At 48.6% G+C, this 21716-nt stretch overlaps 4 protein-coding genes across 4 annotated transcripts; 2 read left to right on the top strand and 2 right to left on the bottom strand.

Annotated features, from left to right (window-relative positions):
- Positions 1-8698: 8698 nt before the first annotated feature.
- DACRYDRAFT_105832 (uncharacterized protein) lies at positions 8699-9146 on the top strand (the record flags this gene model as incomplete). The annotated part of the gene is made up of 2 exons (XM_040768151.1): positions 8699-8780; positions 8827-9146. 2 exons carry the CDS (start codon positions 8699-8701, stop codon positions 9144-9146), a joined length of 402 nt encoding a protein of 133 aa, XP_040630565.1.
- Positions 9147-14767: 5621 nt separating this feature from the next.
- On the top strand, positions 14768-16282 carry DACRYDRAFT_77371 (uncharacterized protein). Its single transcript, XM_040776267.1, has 5 exons — positions 14768-14986; positions 15036-15076; positions 15130-15556; positions 15606-15992; positions 16040-16282. Exons 1-5 carry the CDS (start codon positions 14805-14807, stop codon positions 16236-16238), a joined length of 1236 nt encoding a protein of 411 aa, XP_040630564.1. The 5' UTR covers positions 14768-14804; the 3' UTR covers positions 16239-16282.
- A 121-nt stretch (positions 16283-16403) lies between these two features.
- On the bottom strand, positions 16404-17366 carry DACRYDRAFT_77370 (phosphotransferase KptA/Tpt1; the record flags this gene model as incomplete). The annotated part of the gene is made up of 5 exons (XM_040776266.1): positions 16404-16622; positions 16670-16750; positions 16799-16889; positions 16942-17116; positions 17176-17366. 5 exons carry the CDS (start codon positions 17364-17366, stop codon positions 16417-16419), a joined length of 744 nt encoding a protein of 247 aa, XP_040630563.1. The 3' UTR covers positions 16404-16416.
- A 229-nt stretch (positions 17367-17595) lies between these two features.
- DACRYDRAFT_21176 (uncharacterized protein) lies at positions 17596-19885 on the bottom strand. Its single transcript, XM_040772275.1, has 3 exons — positions 18831-19885; positions 18165-18779; positions 17596-18113 (listed from the first exon to the last, which is right to left on the bottom strand). The coding sequence occupies exons 1-3, from the start codon at positions 19815-19817 to the stop codon at positions 17643-17645; spliced, it is 2073 nt and encodes a 690-aa protein (XP_040630562.1). The 5' UTR covers positions 19818-19885; the 3' UTR covers positions 17596-17642.
- Positions 19886-21716: the final 1831 nt, after the last annotated feature.

Genomic DNA, 21716 nt, shown 5'->3' with positions numbered 1-21716 from the left:
GTCGAGGACAGCCCACTTCAGCTGTGTATCCTGGTTGCCCCCTGTTCCGGCACCAGGTGGAAAGCAGGGCCTCTTCCCTGCTTTCCTCTGTGTCAGCCATGTTTTGTCCCTTGCCTGCTCTGCAGCGTGGGATACTGGATGCAGTGATTGCAGAAGCCATGGTTAAGTTTAGCAGGTGGTGGTAGATAATCAAGATGTGCAAAGACCAAGGCCTTTGCACCTGCCTTTTAAAAGCCTTCTCATGATGATGACCTTATGGGAGCAAACAGAGCCAGAATTCAGGGTCCTAGGGCCTTAACTTTTTTGACATGTCCATGGAAGCAAACATGCTCTTCTTCCTTCAACCACCACTGACAGTTTTGTAGGTATGACGTGCCTCTTGCTGACATTGTCTCCACCCCACCCAAGATTGGGTGGGGTGGGGGGCTATCCTGGGAGACTGTATGCATGGCCAAGCCATGCATACAGTCTCCAAAATGCATTTGTGGAGATGGAGAACATGCTTGGCTTGACCACACGTGTTCTCCACTTTGGATTGGTGGCAAGAGAGGTAGCATGCATGGCTTGACCACACATGCTCTCTCTATCTCACATCAACAACTTGGAGAGGGGTAGCATGCATGGCTTGACCAAGCATGCTGCCTCTTTCCAAGTCTGACTCTCCCCCTGAGGGGGAACAGAATGCATGGCTAGACCTTGCACTCTGTCCCTGGATGTAATTTTTTTCTTCATGGGTGGAGGCTAGACCTCGCATTCCATAGCTGGACATGGTAGGTATGTAGTTGGGGGTGGGAGAGTGCATGGCTAGACCTCACACACCCAAACAACAAATGTAAGTAGACATATATTATAGCAATTAATTAGTAATCCTTGCAATCTTTCTCTCCAAAGATTTTTCATGGAACTGTGTACCTCCTCTATGGGCTTCTCAATGGGTAACATTTGATACTTGGGAAACAAATAGGTATTCCTGTCCAGTCCAGAGTAGCTACATCCAAAAACCACACAGCAAGCAGAACTAGAAACCCCATGCAACAGCCCATTGATCTTCCAATAGGATGTCCTCCTCCATCCATTTGAATGTATACTGCATCACCCTCACTCAATTCTCATAACATCAGTATGCATATGTCGACTACCACTTGATTAGCCTATGGCTGCAATCCCAAAAGTTTGGCTCACATGAGCAAGGTCCCAGTGCTGTGGCATCCATCTGGCACATTCCCAATCAATAATTCCAACCAAACTTCCACTCTTGTTGACCAGGATGTTGTGGGGGGTCAAGTCACCATGACTGAAGATGGTGCCTTGGTCAGGTCAATTTGGTAGACATGGTGCATTGGAGGACATCCAATGCCAGGCCCACTCCACCATGTACCCATTGAAAGATGCAACCAAGTCAAATGGTCCAAAGGTGTCCAGTGATATATTGTAAGAAATACAAGGGCAACCTCCAATCCCGCAAACCTTGTCCATGGCAGGGGTTGCATGATGAAGAGCTGCAAATGCTTGGCCCACCTGTTTGCTCAGGCAATCCACCTGCCGGTTGGTGAAGTTCTGTAACTGAGGACTGATGAAATTGCCATGGAGATGCTGCATGATCAGCAAGGCCTTCTCCCCATGGTCACAAGGGAACCAGGATGCCAAGGGTTTGGAGAGCTTCATGTAATCAAAGATTTTGGGGGTTGGAACCCCATCCAATGTATTGACATACTCCATCACATCACCTTCATGCATAGAGCTGCATTTGACAATTAGCCCAAATGGCAGTGCAGTCACCTGCTGAACAGGCAGCATCTTCCCATATATCAGGGCACCCAGGCTTTTCATTCCAGTGGCCAGGACAAGGATCCAAGCATAGATCCAGCAGTGCATTCCTTCTGGTATCAGGGAACACCAAAGATGCCAGCCTGTGTAAGATAGCATCATTGTTCCACCGGTGTTCTCTGGTTTGCTATGGAATGACACAATTATTCTTGGGTCACAAGGGGGATGAGCAGATATGCTTACCAGTGTTATGGAGAGATGGTTGTCAATAAGAAGGCAGGGGGCTTGCTCATCCTGTGTGGCCAACCATGTAATTGTCAGGAGTCACCACAATATTGATGCCATCAACAAGCATCTCAAGGATAGCAGCAAGCATTGCAAGGCCATATCGGTGCAAGCAGACAAGATCAGGCATATTGTATGGTTGCTCAAGACTTGTTATGATATTGAAGAGTATTGCAAATATTGATTGGCAGCCATACCAGGGTGCACTCCTATCTTGACCACCTTCCCATGGTATTGCATGCAATCTCATGTCAGGGACCACTTATTGGGAGTGCTTGGGAACTTGGAGAAGTCACAATATCAGGGTTTGGCAATATCAAAGACTGAGAAGGCATCAAGAAGCAAGTTCTCACAATATCGGCTCATTGGTAATATTGAGATGGTATCGCCATCTCAGCATCAAGTCCACACAGGCTTGCCCTGAGGTAACCTCTCCTGTACAGATTATCAGCCACAATCTCAAACTGCTTCCGACCCTTTCGTACATAGAGCCACCCATTATTGTGATGTACTCCTTAGATTTGATCTCTCAGGAATTCCACTGTCTAGTTGATATTCTGGTCTTATGACCAATCTCCCTTGAGAAGCCAAGTGTGCTTCAATAGTATGACCCTCTCTTTGATATTGACATTGAGAGAGCATCCTCCACTCATGATTACCTCAATTTACTTGTTGTACCTCTCTGAACAGCCGATTGCTTGACCAATATGCCAAGTCCTCCTCTCAGACAACTCAAGCTCTGGTTGATAGCCCTATCTCAGGACAATATTGGACCTTCAGCCCAGCTGAAAAGCCAATTCCCCTCAATATGGACAAGCCCCTCAGTATTACATTCTTGCTCGCTATGTGCTGCCTTTCTTGATGCTTGGAACTCCACTATATGGACAGCCAATATGCACAATAGGACAAAGCCTAGTCAGCATTCCCCGTCAGTTGGTGTTGACCCCCACCAATATCCATGACTCCCCAAACTGATACTCTGAGAGTCATGATGATATTGGCAGCTGTCTCTTGACACCTCACAATATCTTGATTCAAGAGTCTCACACCCCTCTTCACTTCACAAAACCCCTTCTTGACAGCAAGTCAACAGCTTGCAGATCCAGTCTATGGCCAGTGGTCATATCAATGGATTACTGATGCCCTCAACTCTGTCTCAATCCTATTCCCCTTTCCCATCATGGCCGAGGACTCTATGATATTGTTTGAGAACACACAAGACACTCAATAGCATGCAAGATGCTTAGTGCTCCTGGATATCTACATGGTCTGATGATATCAACCATCCCCTCACTATTCCCCTTCACTACACCTGGTGTCACAATAACCCAAACTGAGCTCCAGTCTGCTTGATATTGGGTTGTTTAGGCATCAGGGCTACACTGAGATTGGAGCTTTGCCCTTGATACAAGATCTCAAGCTTGCTAGATGGTGTGCCCTGACAGTAATATATGCCACATGGTTGCCAGTGCATGCCATGATGCATGGAGGTAAGAAGACAAAACCTGGACATTGCAATCTCCAGGGTTCATTACCATTTTCTGTATGTGCAATGCACAGTATAAATTCTCCCCCTGGACACCATCAGTATACCTCATCCCACAAATCAGCCCATCCCCCTCATCATGCCTCTTCCAAGCAGCACTATTGCCCCAGGCATGTACCTTGTTCTCACCTCTGTGGTTTCCTTGCCAATGGCTATCACTGGCTCATTGTCACCACTTATGCAGATGGGACCTGCATTGCCTTTCGTGCCATGCAGGACCCCAGCTGGTGCTACCAGCAAAAGGAGTGGTGAATGATCACCTCCATGACTTTGGTGGTGGCCATCCTCATCGGCAAGGCTCACTCATCTGGTCAGTAATTCATCTCTTCCATGTACCTGCACTCACATATGTTGTAGCTTCCATTGACCAGATTCTTTGGGATATTCCCATGGAAACTGCAGTGGCTGAAGTTGGTGCAACATTTTCTTGTTGCATTTGGGTCAAGGAAGCAGTTTGCCACCTTGTCACAGGTCATCTCATGACTTGCAATGATGTGAACACCCTGGAAGGAGAAGCAATCACTGCTGCCAACCAGCATGCTGATAGTGTCATGATTGGGGGGACTGGTGCAGTGTATGGATCAAGGGCCTGTGGCACTGCTGAGTGAGGTCAGTGTCAAGTGACTTGCATTGGCTGAATATGAACACTGAATTTTTATTATTAGATTCTTGCTGGAACAGACCATGTGATAGGATAGCAGACAAGTACCCCTGCAATCAGATATATGTTTTTGGCCCCTTTTCTCTAAGAATGTGTTTTTTTCCACACCTAGACAAGTTTCCTTGTAGGTATGAATGAAACCTACTTGTCATTTTCTGCATGGATCATTCACTCCTGGTGGTGTGTTGACTTTTGTGTGCTAGAAGTCTGGGGCAGAACTGCTGAGTGGAATGACTGGAGACCATAGGCAAGGCAATATCTTGAACAGACATGTTGGGCCTCAAATGCGGAGAAGGCAGCTCTGACATTGCCTTCTCCAAAAAAATGCAATGGGAATTCCCTGATCAACATGAGGACAGGAGGAAATCATTTGCACAAAACATACAGATTGGTCATGATTTGGGGATCAGTAAGGAGACCATCTGCACCTGTTCATCTGTTGAGCAAAGCATTGTGCACCATGTATTCTGCATTACCTTGAAAGTTGCTAGTGAACATCAGGTGACCAGTGAGTTCATACTGAAGGTGTTGGCAAAATGATAGAAATGACGCAATGTCACCTGTGTTCCCTTCACTTATTTGAGGAATAGCACTGGCATTGTGTATATATTTGACAAAAGTACCACCCTCGGGATTGATGAGTTCTTAAATAAGGTAGGGTGTTCCATTTCTGCTTTTCTGTTTATCCTTGGGCAGGGGTGCAGTGACTCAAAAAAGGCCACACTTCACAAACTGAACCTGGGGAATTTTAATTTGGTTGATCACCACATCCAGGGGGGATTGAGCTTGGATGGCCTCCAATTGCTTGTATACCAAGCCAAGTAGGGAATCAGCCCATATGATGCATTTGATTTCTCCAGCCAAAACCTGGACTTCTTTCCCTTTCCCCATTTGTACAAAGTTCTTGAAGCTGGACCCCCTGGGCTCTCCCTCCACATTGTTCTGTCTTGTGTAGCAAAGCTTCAATGCAACAGGTGTTTGATGCATTTGCCTGAATATGTGCCCCTGGAAATGGGGTCTTTCTTGAATGGATTTGTGGAGGAGCAGGCTGCCAGGATGACAGGTTTTGAAAGTCCCTGGTTCACTGCGACAAGAGCCAGGCTGCTCATTGACTGAGATATCTCTGCTGCAGCCAAGCGCAGTCCAATCTGCCAAAAAAGAGAACCTGTGACATATGAGAGTGCCAAATTCAGAGGCAGGAGCAGGAATGAACAAACCCACATCCAGAAATGTGTCTGTATAACATAATAATTCAGAGAGAAATCACTGGCATGTATGGAGGGGGGCATACTGGAAATGATGTGCTCTGCCAGCAGTGAAGCCTTCACACAAAGGGCTGCAGATATCTCTTCCCAGGTGGGGGTAGGTTGGCTCTCATTTGCTGCAGTCCTTGCAATTGATTCAGGCTGGACCAGGCTGGGGTGGTTTGTTTTCTGCCATTTAGCAGGGTGTCTTCCTTCAAGCATCACTTCAGTTTTGCAGGGAGAGATCTCGGTTGATAGGGGTGGCTGGGAAAAGATGCGGTTTTCCTCCAAATGACAAGAAACTCTGGACAGTACACAGCTGCACTCCTGCTCCATATGCAGGAGGATTTGTTCATGGACAGCCTCTGGCATGATCAGTCAGACTTTGAAAGACTTTCCTGACAGAAACTTCAGCAGGTATAAGGAGGGGTTGCCCTTTCCCTTGCAAGGAGTGGAGAAACATAATTGGTAGAATAATGGTGCAGACAGATTGAAGCATTCATAATTGGTGCTGTCCTTTCCTCAGAGTATGAAGTCTTCACTCTGGCAAATCAAGCCCTTGGTCTCCTCCATAAAAGGACACTGTATTGCTTTCACCAAGGCCCCCTTGATTTCTTTCCAGGAAGCTTTAGCTGGGACTTCTACCTGGTCATTGAGGTGCTAGTCCTCGTTTTCAGGGGGGTGAATTGGATTTTTGAATCAGGGAGACTCACACCGAATTCTTGGGAACCCCTTTTTCCATCAGAATAGAAATGCACAGCAAATTTAATGAAAATGGTTTCCAGTTGCACTGGTGCATACAATTGATGGGTGTGTCTTGCAAACTTGACAGGATATTGGAGATGAGAGGGCATATAACCATGCAAGGCTGGGGGAGAGAGAATTGGTTGCTCAGGCAAGGAATGGAGTGGGTGCATGGGCAGCTGAGGCTGGGGCTGCCAGGCATCAGAAGACATTGCCCGGACTGAAGATTGAGAACCTGGGAAGTGTTTGCCCATGAAACACATCTGACTATTACTACTCACCCCATTTTTTGGCTTCATTGTTCATCTGACAGATCACATTTGGGTTGGGTTGGAGGGATGGTGGAATTGGGGATGCATATGTGTGTTGCTGGGAACAGAGAACAGTAGGAGGCTTTGTTTCATAATAGATGTAGCATTGCAGACAGACAACCACAGGATTATCTGATCCTTTGTTTCTCAATTTGCAGTACAGTCCTCCAGGGGGGATGAGTCCATTTTGGGAAGGGTTAGAAGGGCAGCATGTGGCTCGGTGACACTGCAATGGTGCAGTGGCTTGGTATGTCAGTGTCACTTCAGGGATGTATGTATGGCCAGGTGCACAGGTGTCTGCCATGTTGAAAGGGGAGGATGTAGTCAGAAAGGTCAGAGGGAGGAGAAATTAGATAGAGGTCCTTCCTTGTAGGGACATGCATTTATTTGGGGCATGAGTACATGTGTCATTTGGGTAGGCAAGGACAGATTGTCAGAAATTACAATGCCTAGCCAAGGGCAAGGAAGGCAGGCAAAGCAGAAAGATGGGAAGGGCAGTGGGAAGAAGGTGCCCAGGTTGTGGATCCAGGCTGCATGATTGTTGTGATAGGACAGCAGCCAATTAGCGCACCAAAAAAGACAGGGCCATGTAGCACAGCCCAAAAAATCTGAGAAAGAAACCATCAGATCACCAATGCTAGGGGGAAAAAAAAGTCAGGCAACCATCAAAAGTGGGAGCAGGTGGTTCATTTCCAATCTTAATAATTGTGGGAATTGGCTGTTGGATTTGTGGCATCCTGTGGCCTGTTACACTAACAAGATGTCTGCAAGCACTAATCAGCATCTACCTATAGGTGAGCCTTATTGACAAGCCACTTTGGAGAAACGATCTGAAAGGTGGGCCTGTGGCAGTCCCTGATGCAGAATTGCTTCCCTGTATATGGGAGTACTGGGGTCATGGGATGGGTGACTCAGAAATTGCCATTTCCATCAAGCAGGACATGGACACAACTGCTAGGGGATGGGGACTAGGGTCCATATTGTGTTGATCTGAGTTACCAGGTTACTGAGGTTGGACTCATAGGGCTAAGACAGTATTTTGGTGGTGGCAGAAAATGGGCCTCATGAGTGTTTGGCAGCAGCATCACATGATGGACTCAATCAGACCACACATTGAAGAGGTGAGGGATGCAATCCACAAGCCTGGCATGAAGCGCACCTGCAACTGGCTCAGGCAGCAGGGAATCTTGGCACCCAGGCAAGCGTCATGGTTGACTGCCTATGGAGTATGAATGCTGATGCCAGCTGTCACAGGGATCTTGTCCGCAGTTATAATAGGCAATATCATGCAGAGGAGGTTCACTGCCAGCATGGGAAGCATTGGATCAGGAAACAATTCAAGATGGCTGGGGTCTTTAAGCTTGTGACCATTGATCAGCACAATAAAAGGCAGTGTTTCAGGTTGTATTTGCACCTTGGAATGGAGCCCTTCTCAGGCTCCATACTTTGGTTAAAAGTTTGGTGGACAAATTCCAACCCCAGGCTCATTTTCAGCTATTACTTGGAGATGGCTCACTTTCATGGGGGTGAATCATGTGCTTCTGTTCTGGGAACATTGAGGAACTCATGCTAGTGTGGGTAGGAATCCCCTTACTGACACAAAGTGACCCAGGCAGTGAAAACAATGGGATTGCAAATGGGCATATGTTTCTGCAGCAATGACTCGATTTGATGCTCATAGGGAAACTTCAGCATAGATGGAAACATGGCCACAGCAACATTAAGCCTGAAATCAAATGGAGCCAGCTCTGTCACAAGTTCACTTGAGGGTACAAGAATCTATTTGATGCAGGTGTCCATGCAAAGGTGTATGACCATCATGATTTCATTCAAAAGTGAGTACAGCAGAGGGAATTGCATTGGGGGCAGTAGCTGACCATGGGAAGCAATGTATTCTGTTGGCTAGCCATTCCATGGATTCAAAGAAAACTGGACAAATATGTTGAAATGCACAATACCAGCAAGCTGCACAAGGACAAAAAAAACTGCTACCACAGGGGATACCTCAACATATCTTCTATCACCCTGAGCAGTATGACAATGCATACTCTTTCAAAGTAGGTCCCTTGGTCAAAAGCAATGATGAATGTTGATGGAATATAAGGTAGTGGTCACTCCTGAAGACTTATCATTGGCCAAAATGAAATATGCACCAGCAAGTCATCTGGTATTTGAGCTTGTGCCAGAGCATTTTCATTTGGAGATGGACAGGCTGTACCAAGGTAAGTAAGCATATTGGTGAAGAAAAGTGTGCCTGAAAAGAGTCAGCTTTGGGTGCACCCAAAGTGACCATGGGAAACTTTTGGACAATATATCAAGAACTGCTGGAAGGATGTGTACAGAGTGCAATGCTCTCATTGCCTTTGCTTTCTGCTAGGGCAGAAGAGGAACTGCAAATGTTGAACAAGTACATGGATTTGTGCCCACATGAAGTGGATGATGAAACAGATGAGGATGATGGTGCATGTGTTCTGGGAGGTGGATACTATGATGCCCTTCAAGGAATTGAGGAGCCTGGAAATACAGTCATGTGGGATCTGGAGGACCTCCTACATGTCAGGGTTCACCCAGTTTTGGTGCAAATTTGATACAATCCACACTGAAAGGCTTACTTTGGCCTCAGTATAGCCAGAATCCACTGACCCTGAAGTGAAACCACTCAACTTCTTCGAAGCACCACACTAAACAATGGTAAACTGTACAGTCCCACAGCTACTCTTTTGATTCCATTATACTTCCATTTTTCCTACATGTATATATACCAGCTCTAGGAGCCTTATGCCCCTTAGAGCTGATCTCTCAGGAATTCCACTGTCAGATAGTGATGAACCTAGATCAAACTCTCACCAAACCTCTTTGACTCTCCGATTGGTGTTCAAACCTAGACTTCGACCCCCCTCGGATTGGTTATGACTCCACTGCACCTCTCTTGTGACTAAAGGCATTTCAGGCTGATTTGATACATCAGCCCTACTGTCAACCACAACTCAAGCTTTTGTGCTCTCCTTGCTGCTTCTCACTTTTATCAGGCTCCTGATTTGAGGATACTTTTGATATCTGGCAGTGTGCCCTGATGCTACAGGTGGACTTGACCGAACCTAATCATTGATACTGTACAAGGGGGGAAAACAGGAGGCTGGTTGGAAGAGAGGCATGGTGCATTTTTATCACAATCATTGTAGCAGTGGATTATTCTACAGGGCTTATGAGGTCCTTGAATATGTTGTTCATCATGGTTTGGAAAGTGCTGGGGCTGTTGTTTAGGCCAAAGAACATGACCAGAGGCTCATAGCGGCCTCAATTTGTTCTAAAGGCAGCCTTCCATTCATCCCCTTGCTTGATGCAAATATTGTTGTACCCCCATCTAATGTCCAGCTTGGTAAACCAGCTTGCATTTCGTAGCTTATTGACCAGGTCAGAGATGAGGGGGATGGGGTAATGATTCTTCACAGTCATGCCATTGAGCTTCCTATAGTCTTGTACAAGGTGTAGGGAGCCATCCTTTTTCTTAACAAAAAACACAGGGGAAGCCATGGGGGATGTTTGTGGGGTCTTGAGGGTGGTCAGACATGTCATTAAGATGTCTGTAAGTTTGGTGTCAAGATGGCAAAGTTGTAGGACCAGATTTGATCTTCTGTGAGGGCACTAGGTCTAGCAAGTTTGCCACACACACAATAGATGAAGTGCTGGGGGGTCTACTGTGGTTGAAAGCGGCTCTAACCAGCAGTACTAGTCAATATCCATGTCACCAGGGCCAGCTGGATTATTGGGGGGTCCAAGGGGGTCACTGGGGGGTCCCAGGGGGTGTTATAAGTCAGTTATAGATAGCTGAAAAGTGTAGCAAGAGTTGTGGAGTCAAGGCAGGTTTCTGAGAGCAGGGTGTTCAGGTGTGTGTAGAAGGGGGTTCAATATGATGAGATGACTTAGAAACTGCTTGTAGACTAAGGAGTTTCCTCAGAGATCAAATCTGAGGGATACAGTGTCACTGTACTACTGTTTATATACCTTGTAGGTGTTCACCAGAAGCCCAGGAGTCCAGGTAAATTCTGGGGACTCCTACAAGTGTCAGATAGATGTCCTAGCAACACCCCTAGGCCTCCCAAACCTTTCCAATAAATTGTGGAGACTCCTACAAGTGTCATCTTGTGTCCCACTACTCCCAGTAGGGGCCTTTAGCACTGCTATGTCTCACCCCAAGTGTCTGGACACAGCAGTCTTGTGGTGTCCTCTGCACAATGTCTTGTATGGCCACTGCCATCATCCTAAGGCAGTTACCAGCACAGGCAGTTCCAGGGGCTTGTTGTTTCATTGCTCCTAGGGCAAAATGGGTGGCCAGGGGTGGTAACAAGCAGTGCCCTGACAAGTGCTTGCATGTCAAGCCAGAAGTTGTCAAAGAGGTCCTGCCATGTCTCATCAGGTTCCTTGTTGTCAGACGACTGATAGGAATACCAAGCTGCATCCAGAGCCTCATCCAGCCATTGATCCTGAATGTGACTGGGAATGTCCTCCCTGGGCCACTGCCAATCTCAGAAAGAAACTATAGGACAAGGTTATTGAGACTGTGAGAGTGGGGAAATAGATACTTACTGTTCTTGTAACTGTGCTTGCATCTGAGGCATGGGTGAGACAACCCTTTCTTTCGACATTCTATGCAAGCAGCGCCTTCCCATCCATAACAGCAGTGTTCTAACCCTCTACAAGGCATAGATCAGTGCCGACACTCATAGCACATATCATGTCCAAAATAGATCTGTGATTCATGAGTAAGGTATCATGGAAAGAAGGTCGAGAACAGACCCAGAAAGGAAATGGGAAGAGGCCTTTGACCCTAACCACATGTGCAGATGGGCAGACTTCAAGGTCGGGAATAAAGTTGATGTCTACACTTGGAGGTGGGTAGTGGAGAATGTTGGTATTGATATTGCTGATTTGATGTCAAGTGGAGAGGACCACAGCACTCTCAAGATAGAGATCAAGAAGAGGTTCTTGCTCAGGATCAGGCCTAGCAACATGTCGGGAGAGCAAGATAATGCCTTCATAGATTTCTTCCTGGGAGGATGGTCAGCCAGCAGATTCAAGATCTGCCAGCATTTCATCCATGAGGAATGGACACACATCAAAAGAACCATTGGTCATGGTTCCTTGATGGATTCAATAGTGATGTGTGGTAGGCCTTCCAAGGTGAATGGCCATTCTTCAAGATCATATTGGAGATGGGCTGTAGCAGCATGCCTGAGGACATCACACAGAAGCAGGGTGAAGAGGGGAGTGAAGGGGGAATTGAAAAGCTGGCAATGGAGTAGAGGATTGACCTAGAATAGAGGTCAGATAAATTAGGGAAAAATGTGCAATGAGAAGACTGACAAAATAGGCCTGACTCTTGGCTATCCAGTTAGCAAACTGACAAGGATGGTTGTCAGGTTTGGGGGAAAAGGGTGTGACCTCACAGAGCACACCTATATATTTAGTGGAGTATACATCATCTTGGTACCTTTCAGCTATGGTACCAAGGCTGCCAGATTTGCATTGGCACAGTACTCCAGTCAGAGTCCAGTCTGGACTGAATGACTTGTTGACTTCCTCAAGGTACTTGATGTTGACATGCAAAGAAAATTCAAGCTTCCAGGTCCATATATTGATGAGATTGCAAGCAAGGGGCCCATGCATTTGTAGTCATGCAGGTATTTTCCCCTGGTGAATCAAGTGAAAGTAGGTAGACTGTAATGAAGATGAGGAGAAGAAAAATTCATGGAATTGGGAAGACATACCATCCACTTGCACCAGTTGTTTACACCACATACTGCATCAACTATGTTGAGTGGGTGGATAATGGGAATGGGAAGACAGCATTCAAGGTCATTGATGAGGTCCTGAGCTTCCTTGGAGTTGAAGATGCATGGATGATAAGAGACATGCAACATTGAGATTATGTGGGTGAATTCATCTTCTTCGAGGTGGCTCAGAGGAGGGAAGTTGCAGTGATAAGTCAAAGGAGAGGTCAGGAATGCATCAGGGAAAGCCTCAGTGTATATGTGGCCAATGTAGCAAATGAAGAGGTTGAGACTGCCATGGTCAGATTTCAGGGTATGTGAATACCACTGTTCAAAAAAACCCTGTGAAAGAAGGTTCAGGACTGTGTTGTGGAAATGCTTACATGAGTGGATACAAAAGTTGGAAGGGAAGCTTCCAGTGTTTTGTGACTGTGAGCATCAAGAACTTCTTGAATATGGTTGGTGAGCTCCTCTTCAGCTTCGACAAGAGTTTTGATGGCCTCAAGCACCTCGGGATTGAATGAATAGGACACCTGGTTCTGAGTGCCAGAAGAAGCTTCTTTGCTGGAAGTATGGAGGGTCTTCAAGATAGCCAGGACAGAAGCATGCTTAGGTGCAAGTGCCGTGTGATCAGAGAGCCCTTCCTCTGAGTGCTGGGGGGGTCTGCTTCGATGTGGGGTGGAGGGAGGTAAGATTGTCTGGTCCGTTTCATCTTGGGTTGATTGAAGCTGATCAAACTGACTACTTTGATGGGAAAGGGACTGCAATTGTGTTGGGTCAGGAGAGGGATGGTCTTGAAGGACAGCAATGGGAGGAGGGGAGATGACAGGGAGGTCAGGAATGGTGTGTAATCCTTCAGCAGCATTTTGGGGAAGGAAATTTGCTCTGATCATTGCCAGCTCTTCCCTATGATAACTTTGATGTGATCACTTGTGTGTTGGAGGAGGTGAAGGAGTTTCCAGGCATTGGAGAATCTCTGTCAGAGAGCAGGGACATGTGTCCTGTGGGGGTGTTGAAGGATGGTGAGCAACATGGGGCTCAGGGTCAGGGAGTTCTGCTAGGGGGCTGTTGCTACTGGGGAGAGTAGAGATCCAATGCTGATAAGGTATGTGCTGCCAAGGTGGGGTTTTCCTTTGGTTTGCCATGAAAATACAAGGAACAGGAGAAAGAAAGAGAGAGTGGAGTTGACAGCAGTAGACAGAGGAATGTGCAACTTATAGACAGTGATGTGTGCTAAGGGACAAGGCCACAGAAGATAATGTGTGGTGTTAAAGCGGAGCTTGAACCTAAATTTAATTACCCTGCATACAATGGGTCTGAGTATTTAGGGGAGTCAGACCCTCATGAGACCCTTGTGAGACCCTATGCGAAATGAAGCTGTCCTCTCCCGCCGTCCGTAGTCACGCCACTGTGACGCCTCTGACTTGATTTCGTCACCACCCGGTCCTCTCTGTCCTATTCATTTGTCATTTGTTTGCTATAATATTCATTGCGTCCAATCTTACCTTCCATTCAACGACATCATCCTGTGGGTGCTGTGCTCACAACTGGATTGGACAACGTTGAATCAACATCGAGAAGGCGGCAATGGACAGGATGAGGCAAAGAGAGGTGTTGTCACCTAAGAAGAAAGAGTTGAAGATAGCTCGGGGAGGGATGGGAGACGAGCTTCGCACAACCACTTCAAAACAGTCGTCTGCCGCCGCCAGAGGGAGAACGCCCACCGTCCCAAGGATGAGACGGTCGTCAAGCAGCCGACCGCGAGATCCGACCTTCACACGCATCAACACCAGGTTAAACGAAGAGCAAGTTGGGGAGAGTAGCGCAGACCCTATCGACTGCTTTTCTATATCTCCCGTTGCGCAAGAACGGAAGGCTTCTTCCAGCCGTGGTCCATCCAAGTTCAAGCCAGCATTCGAAGGCAAGGAACCCGAGAAATGCTCTCCTGTTGGGGTACCCAACAGCAGACCACCAAAGCCGAAAGCGATTCCTGTTCAAAAGAGTCAACTACTACATGCGTCTAACGAGAACGAAGAGATCCAATCTGGGCCATCATTCTCTGCCTCTGTGGCACGCCCCTTCCCTATGTTGCTGGAAAAGAAAGAAGAGCCCGCTGTGCCCAAACCCGACATACAAGCATTTCCTATGGATCTCCCTAACTCTTCGGAGCGAAACAAATCGGCTAAAAGGGGATTACGGGAGCTGCCAATGAAGTTACCAGAAAGTAGTATCAAACGACGAGACGAACCGTCCGTCAAACCTTTCCCAATGGATCTACCTGGTTCAGTCGCCGACTCCATGGCTCCTTGTCTTGAAACCCCTGTAATTCCCAAGAAAAAGGTCACGAAGAAGAAGTTAGCATCTGGGAAGCCGGCCGTCACTGGAGGGTCGTCCTCTTCAGTTTCTCTTCTTCCACCTCCGGAGAAACACCCCCCTCAGGAGAGCGCATCCGCGCCTGCTCCGAGACCTTTTCCCATGGATCTTTCCTCGCAGACATCTCAACCAGGTGTACCTCGAGGAAAGAAACGCGAATCACCGAAGGGAAAATCGTGGATAGATCCATCGGAGCGAGTGTTGAAGAAGAGCAGACTCGAGGACGGAGGAGAGAAACCTGCTCTCATTGACGACGAAGCTGAGATACCGACGGGCAGCCTGTCGTGCGTATTCTTGTTAGTTGGGGAATGATATTAATATTATACGACGTAGGTCAATGCGTATCAGCTCGTCTCCATCGCCAGTGTCTAGTGGTGAGTCCCTTTAGATCAAAACAAGGAACCCCCACTGAGCCTCCCCTTCTTAGGCATGAACGAAGCAGAAACAAAGGAGCTCTGTCCCTTCTGTGACGAGCCCTGGCCCGAGCGACCATCCAAACGTCTGACTGAGTTGCTCAAACAAGTCAAGCCTCGGGCCTGGAAGGACCCGCGATACTCCAATCCGGACGGGCTCAGCGCGCCACTGGAAATCTTCGTCAGCTTGTGCACGTTACATCGATCCGAGACTAGCCATATTCCAGAAGGCATTGCACAAGGCTGGCCTACCACACTTGACTTCAACCGAATCCCTAAACGCTTAGAGCAGCGCAAGGACAGTCTTAAGGCGATCATCAGCTCTCCTTCTGCATCACCTTTCTTCCAAGCAGCCAAGAACGATATTTTTGAGAAGGGAACGAGAGTCGCAGGCAGCGTGTTTGGTCAGTACGAGACCTTCGAACGCTGTCAGCCGGGATAGTGAGTTCAGATTGGCTGCGGATACATGATCTTTCTCAAACTGCGTCAGCTACGGTGAACAGGGAATGATCACCATCCAACGCGCTCTTATGTTCATGTTCCCAAACATGGTAGCATCAAACACGAGGCCATTATCGGTAGATGACTTCATCCGTCAAGTTTTAGTGCCAGAGGCGGCCATTCTGCTCATTCGCCAGGACCTGCAATTGAGTCGTGCCAAGGCTTTGCAGGTTCTCTTGAAAAGTCGGAAGTACGGTCTTGCTCAATTTCCAGACCGAGATGGAGGTGAGACACAGTGGCAAGATAACAATCACGCACGTGTCCATCGACTCCAAAATTCTCCTTCTCTACACACATTTCCGGATGACACGATATCTCCCGTAATAAAAACTAGTTCTACAACAAGAACGACCAAACGGCAATTGAAACCGGTCAAGTGAGTGGTCGTGATTTCAAACCAGGACAGAACTCATGTATAAACAGGGTAGACTGGAGCTACAAATTCCGGGACAACGATACAGCATCTTCTAGCTGCCCAAATGAGGAGTCCGTGGAGATAGTTGATATCACTGAAAGCCCTCTCCGACCTCCAACTTCACGCAAAGATGGCCATGGCGATAGGTGGCCTTTGGGTAGCAGTGACGAAGAGACTTTCCATTTGCGGAAGCCAAAGTTGAGATGATCCCCGATTCCCGCTTTCCGCTTGAACCTTGTGCGACTTGTGATCCTGTGTAATTTCTATGGAAGCCCTTTGGACACGTTTCCTATTTCCACTCTCAAGCGATGTTGCAGATACCGTGTCATCATTTGATACCGCTGTGTTTATACAAGGAATAACAATGTCGATGCCAATCCGTCTTTCAATCATGAACGTGGGTAGATTCATGTAACGTCTGCCCATCCGCGGTCTCTACACGTTTGAAGTACTTCTTGTCCAAGATTCCATTCTTTCCCTCTGTCAACACAACACCATTGGCAGAAATGTTGAACTTGATGCCATCTGCCATGGCCAATGGCACGTCAATGTAGATCAGCACACCGCTCTTGGCATGAGATGCTCGCATCCCTAATGCGAATCAGACCAAGGATGAACCTACATAACAATATGCTAACCGCTGATGACGCCTTCATCGCCCAGCTTTCCAGTTGCAAGGTGGATATGATTACGTGACATTCGTGAAAGTCCGGACTTTTCTGCACGCCCGTCAGTAAATCGCCCAATGAAGAATAGGAGGCGCCAACCTATTGCCGGCCACGTCTGTCGGGACGTGCCATGTACAACGACGGGAATTTCATCTGCCGATGAGATCTCACGAAGCTCAAGCTCCTCGACCTAAGTGCTGTATAATGAAACGAGATCCGGCAAGGGAGGATATGTGCTTTACCTTCAGTGAGTGTCCCTGGTTAGCACGGATCCACCATGTTCCCTCAGTGGAACTGCGCTCGGTTTCACCCGGCTCTACGGGGGTTTTCGGTTCAAACAACAATTGATATCTTTGTTTGTCATTGCTTTTGACCAGGTCCTCTAGCTTGGAAAAGCCAACTCCGTTAAGTTTTGGTCTAGCCAGCTGGAGATATTAGTGATCAGGGCATAGTCGATGGTATTGATAACAAATCACGTTACCAGATCGTCGACTTTCACATAGCCATCAGAGCGCATCTTGAGGCCTTCCTTGGCAGCACCATGCCGCAGGATATATGAGAGAGTCTTGCCTATGCGGACATCTTCGGAATCTTGGGGGTGGCCACGCAAATGTGACTTGGGCTTTCCTCCCCTCGACGAACCTGCTTCTTTTGGCTCAAGACTCATTCTGAATAGATTGGATTTTGAACGGCGGCGATGTATTAACCGGACGGACGTCACTGGCGAAGGAAAGAAATGTGCAGCCCAAGAATTCAGTAAAGGCTTTGTTCTGGAACTTAGAAAACCTGTCATAGTGCGGAAGTAAATCAATAAGGGTTATCCTTTGATGATATGAAGTAACGTTCTCAGAGAAAACAACATATATTTGCACTGCAATAACGACCGAAATGATGCAACCCAAAGCAATAGTACTAGTCTACTTGTACATTCTCAACTCCCCTATCAAGCGAAGGGGTATTTCGACAAGTTTAGTCGTCCAACCGGAATCGTGGGATGCGCAGCCATCGACAGCGGCCGGCCTACTACAGAACCGGAACATCCCCGAGGTGCCTGATAGAATGAATGGGGTCTTCCGGCTCTGATCACTGGTTCGCTACTCATTTCATGGGGTGGTAGAATCTGAGTTGTCGTCTTAACTTCATGGTGTTGTGATTCGGAGCCGAACACTTGGATGACAAGGTCTCTGTGAGTGTGCTTCCACTTTTTCTTGTTTACTGGTGACGATGAAGCCGACGATTGACGGGCTGACGACAAATGTAGACCTTGTTGTTCTTGTACCTGTCGGACAAGGTCCTGATGACTGTGTTTCCACTTCCGCGTCTTTAACGGGGAGGATGAACGACTGGCTACAGACGGCAGCGCCTGCTGGGGTGTACCATTGATGCGAACATGGGTGCTAGAGATAAGCTGGGGCTGATAGATTGTGAGTACAAGGAAGACCGTATGAAGATATGTATCGCTCACCGGAGAATTTGGGGACGAAGTGGACTTGAGCTTCACTAGGACATCAACAGGCAAAGGAGGAACAGGGGGAATGTCCTTCGAGCTGCTCCTGTGCCGGTGTCGGTGGGTGGTGTCGGTCGGATGATGGTGATTTTGAACCGCAACCACTGCTGGGTGAGGGGCCTTGCTCCCGATCAGGATCCTCAGCTTTGGTGCGTCAGCGATATTGCATACCCTGTGCTGTACCGAGGGATAGATGTCAAAATGCGGATATTGAGGTGCATATATCTGCATAAACGGATATCGTAGTTGAAGAGCGGTCTGTATGCTAATAGCCTTCTCTTCGTGAGAGAGCTGCCAGCTCTCGGATGTCGCGGGGTAGATCTCCAGGTTGTCAGGATATCCAGGCGCATACATCCTTTGTGCTGAGTACGGATAGCAATTCCACAGAGATACGTTCATGTCAAAAGTTGGTTTGGGGATCATCCTAGGCACTGCTTCTGGGTACGGCATAATATGGGGGTAGACAGAGGCGTATATCACAAGCCAAGGATATTCCGAACTCGAATGCGGGAATATGCTTGTCGGCGCATGAGAAGTTTGGGCAACATCGGGGTAGACCACGATTGTCGGATACTGCACCGCATCAGCATATTAGACAATTCTTGGGGTGGTAAGAGTGCTTACAATGGCCAGGTTCAGGGCAACAGGGATACGGCAAGCCACTTTTTGGAAGGAAGGCACGGTCGCGTATATGTCGAAATGAGGGTATTCAACACGCGAGAACGAAGTGGGGCGTGAGAAACTCTGGATACACGAAAGATAGATCTCAATGTGGGGATAGACGGGCTTGTAGATAGTCAATGCCGGATAATGGTTATCCAAAAGGACAGGAATCTTGTTTGGTCTCTGGGTATACGGCCATCCTTGAGCAAAAGCATCTACTGAGGGTGACCACGTGGCAGAGGAAGACGATTTCGACTTCTGGGTAAATAGCCATCCTTGAGCAAACGCATCGATGGCGCGTGGCCACGTGACTGATTGAGGCATCATCGAGAGAGAGAGGGATGTGGCAAGCCCGACGGGTGTCCAATCCTCATGGTGTAGGGTGGACTTCATATAAGGCCAGCCAAACGAAGAATTATCCGGCTTGTTGAGTGGATGAGAGGGAGGAGGATTATCACGTCCAGCACATGCGAGCGGTGGATAGGGTCGCAGGTGTGGATAAACGGCGCGGTAAAGATCGAAGAACCCGTACGCCTGCGAGGCGGCCAGCGGCCTCTGTTCTTCAGCATATAAATGTGGGCCGCCGTTTGCCCATCTGGACGAGCCGGCGGCGAAAGAGGGCACGTCGCAGAAGGGCCAAACGACGGGCCGAGTTTCCTCCGGAAGCGAGTCGCTGGCAGAGGTGGTTTTTGCCTCCTCATCGCCATCTAGGAATTGAACAGATTGCATGGGAGATGATGGAGGACTCAGGAGGCGTTCCGTGGGTTTCGACGGAACATGTTCCACTGTCAAGGCTAGCTCTGGCGAGTGAAACATAGGAACTGCAGGTGATTCCGGCCAATCGATAGGGGAGGGCGGGCCCCATGTCGTCGCGACCTCGGACGGGCTGGAAATAGCAGGCTCTTCCTCGAGCGTCCAGTCCTCGATGACCGAGCTGCGCATAGACATCGGGGATAACGCGCCAATGGGAGAGGGCGGGCCCCATGATGTCGCAATCACAGACGGTGAAACAGCAGGATCTTCCTCCAGCGTCCAGTTCTCGACGACCGAGCTACGCCCAGTTGTTGTAGGGGGCGGGTAATCGAGAGGACCAGCCGAGGAGATGGACCAAGTAAACTCGTCAAGATCCAGCTCCTGCTCTATCTCCTGCTCGCCATCATTCTCGAGGTTGTCAGACGTCGGTGCCGCGGGATAAGGCTCGTCACATGGCTCGTAATGGAATTCGACGGTTTCCAGGTCGACATATCCGTATGGCTCTGTTCCACGGAGGAAGTTAGCAGGGGTTGCAGGCGCACTCTCGTCTCGCCATTTCCGGATCCGGTCATTCATATCCCTCGGCCTCTGAATCTCTGTGCTGGCATCGGCAAAGCGCTGATCCATGATGGTCGGAAGAATATTTGGACGCGGAGCCGGCTCTACCATCGTGCGAGACGAGCTTTCAAGCGAAGGCTTGCGAGTGATAGGATGCAGTGAAAGCTGACCTGCACCGCGCTTGTCCAACAGTGAAAGACGCTTTGGCGCAGGGTCCCTAGGGGCAGGTTCATGTGGGTCCTGATATTGCTCATCGTCCCATTGATCGGCGTGAGACGAAATGCTTGTGGTCATCGTACGTGGGATGGCACTTGATTTGTGATGGGCCTTCATCCACCCATCATACCACTTTGCTTTCTGGACATCGATATCAAACTCGATCTGACCGACTATGGGGAGTCCTTCTGGGGAGGAGGCGTAGTCGTCCGGCAGGAGGTAGCGCCTCCAAAGTACCATCCACGAATCGTCCGTCACACGTGGGGCGAATGCCATTCCTTTCTCATTGTAGTGGATATACAAGCAAAGTCCGGCTGTGCTGGGAAAATTGAACTCCTTCGCTATCGCGGATAGCTGTTGAAAGAGCTACTGGCTGATGAGCTGGCATACATGTGACTTGCCAGAACATACATACCGTGTTATGCAAAGGCATAAGGGTTCCATTCGATTCCCGTCCAGCAGGTCCTGAGGCACTCATCGTATCGAGATGTCCATCCTCGGTGACGATAGACGGGGCTGAAACTAGAACAAGCCAGCGGGACGGGAGGATATTGGAACGTGAGGCGGAGGACTCCATGCGCGCATGGTTGTAAGCGAGTGTTGCGACGCGCCGGAGCTTCGAGGCAGTCGGGTCCATTGCAGACAATGCAGAATGGTGGTATGAGTGGGAGACACCTCTGCCGACCCCTACTACTTCAGGGCCGACAATGGCCGGCCCTTGCTCATACAGAGTAGCGGGGTCCGACATGTCATAGCTGTGCTGAGGACTGGTGTGCAGGTGCCTCTTAAGGTCTTGGTCGCTGCCGAATGCCCGAGGAATAGAAGGACGCGAAAACATGATCAAGCGTGATTTGCCGTGGTGATGTTGTTAGGTGAACCGGCGAGTTTTGCACGAGAACAGATGGATGGAGACAGCAGAGCAAGTACACGAAAGATGGCGAATGATCTGAAGGAATGGCACAGTCAAACAGACTAGGAGGCACGACCAGGTGCTGTCCGAGGAGAGACGGTCAGAAAAAGAGGGAGAGTGAGGAGGGTATTGTAGGAGAGACAACTGCGAGATCCATCCCGAGATGCGTCGCCGTCGACATGAGAACGGGCGGGACGGCGATTAGATCGAGCGCTGATTGGCGGACGCGAATCAGGACGTCGTGAGCTCCGTCGCGCCGTCACCATGTCTATTGAATGCGAAAGAGAGCACATAGTCGGTGGCCATCACGATGATAGCCATGAGATCCACATCGTCAAGGCGACTTGCTCTTTCTTCTGCGAAGCAGGTTGCCAACAAGGGGTCTAACACATGCTCACTCGCCGCATTGC

Source organism: Dacryopinax primogenitus, assembly GCF_000292625.1.
Source record: "Dacryopinax primogenitus strain DJM-731 SS1 chromosome Unknown DACRYscaffold_5, whole genome shotgun sequence".
NCBI classification, from domain to species: domain Eukaryota; kingdom Fungi; phylum Basidiomycota; class Dacrymycetes; order Dacrymycetales; family Dacrymycetaceae; genus Dacryopinax; species Dacryopinax primogenitus.
Note: the sequence above shows the minus strand (reverse complement) of the source record. Positions and strands in the feature narration are given on the sequence as shown.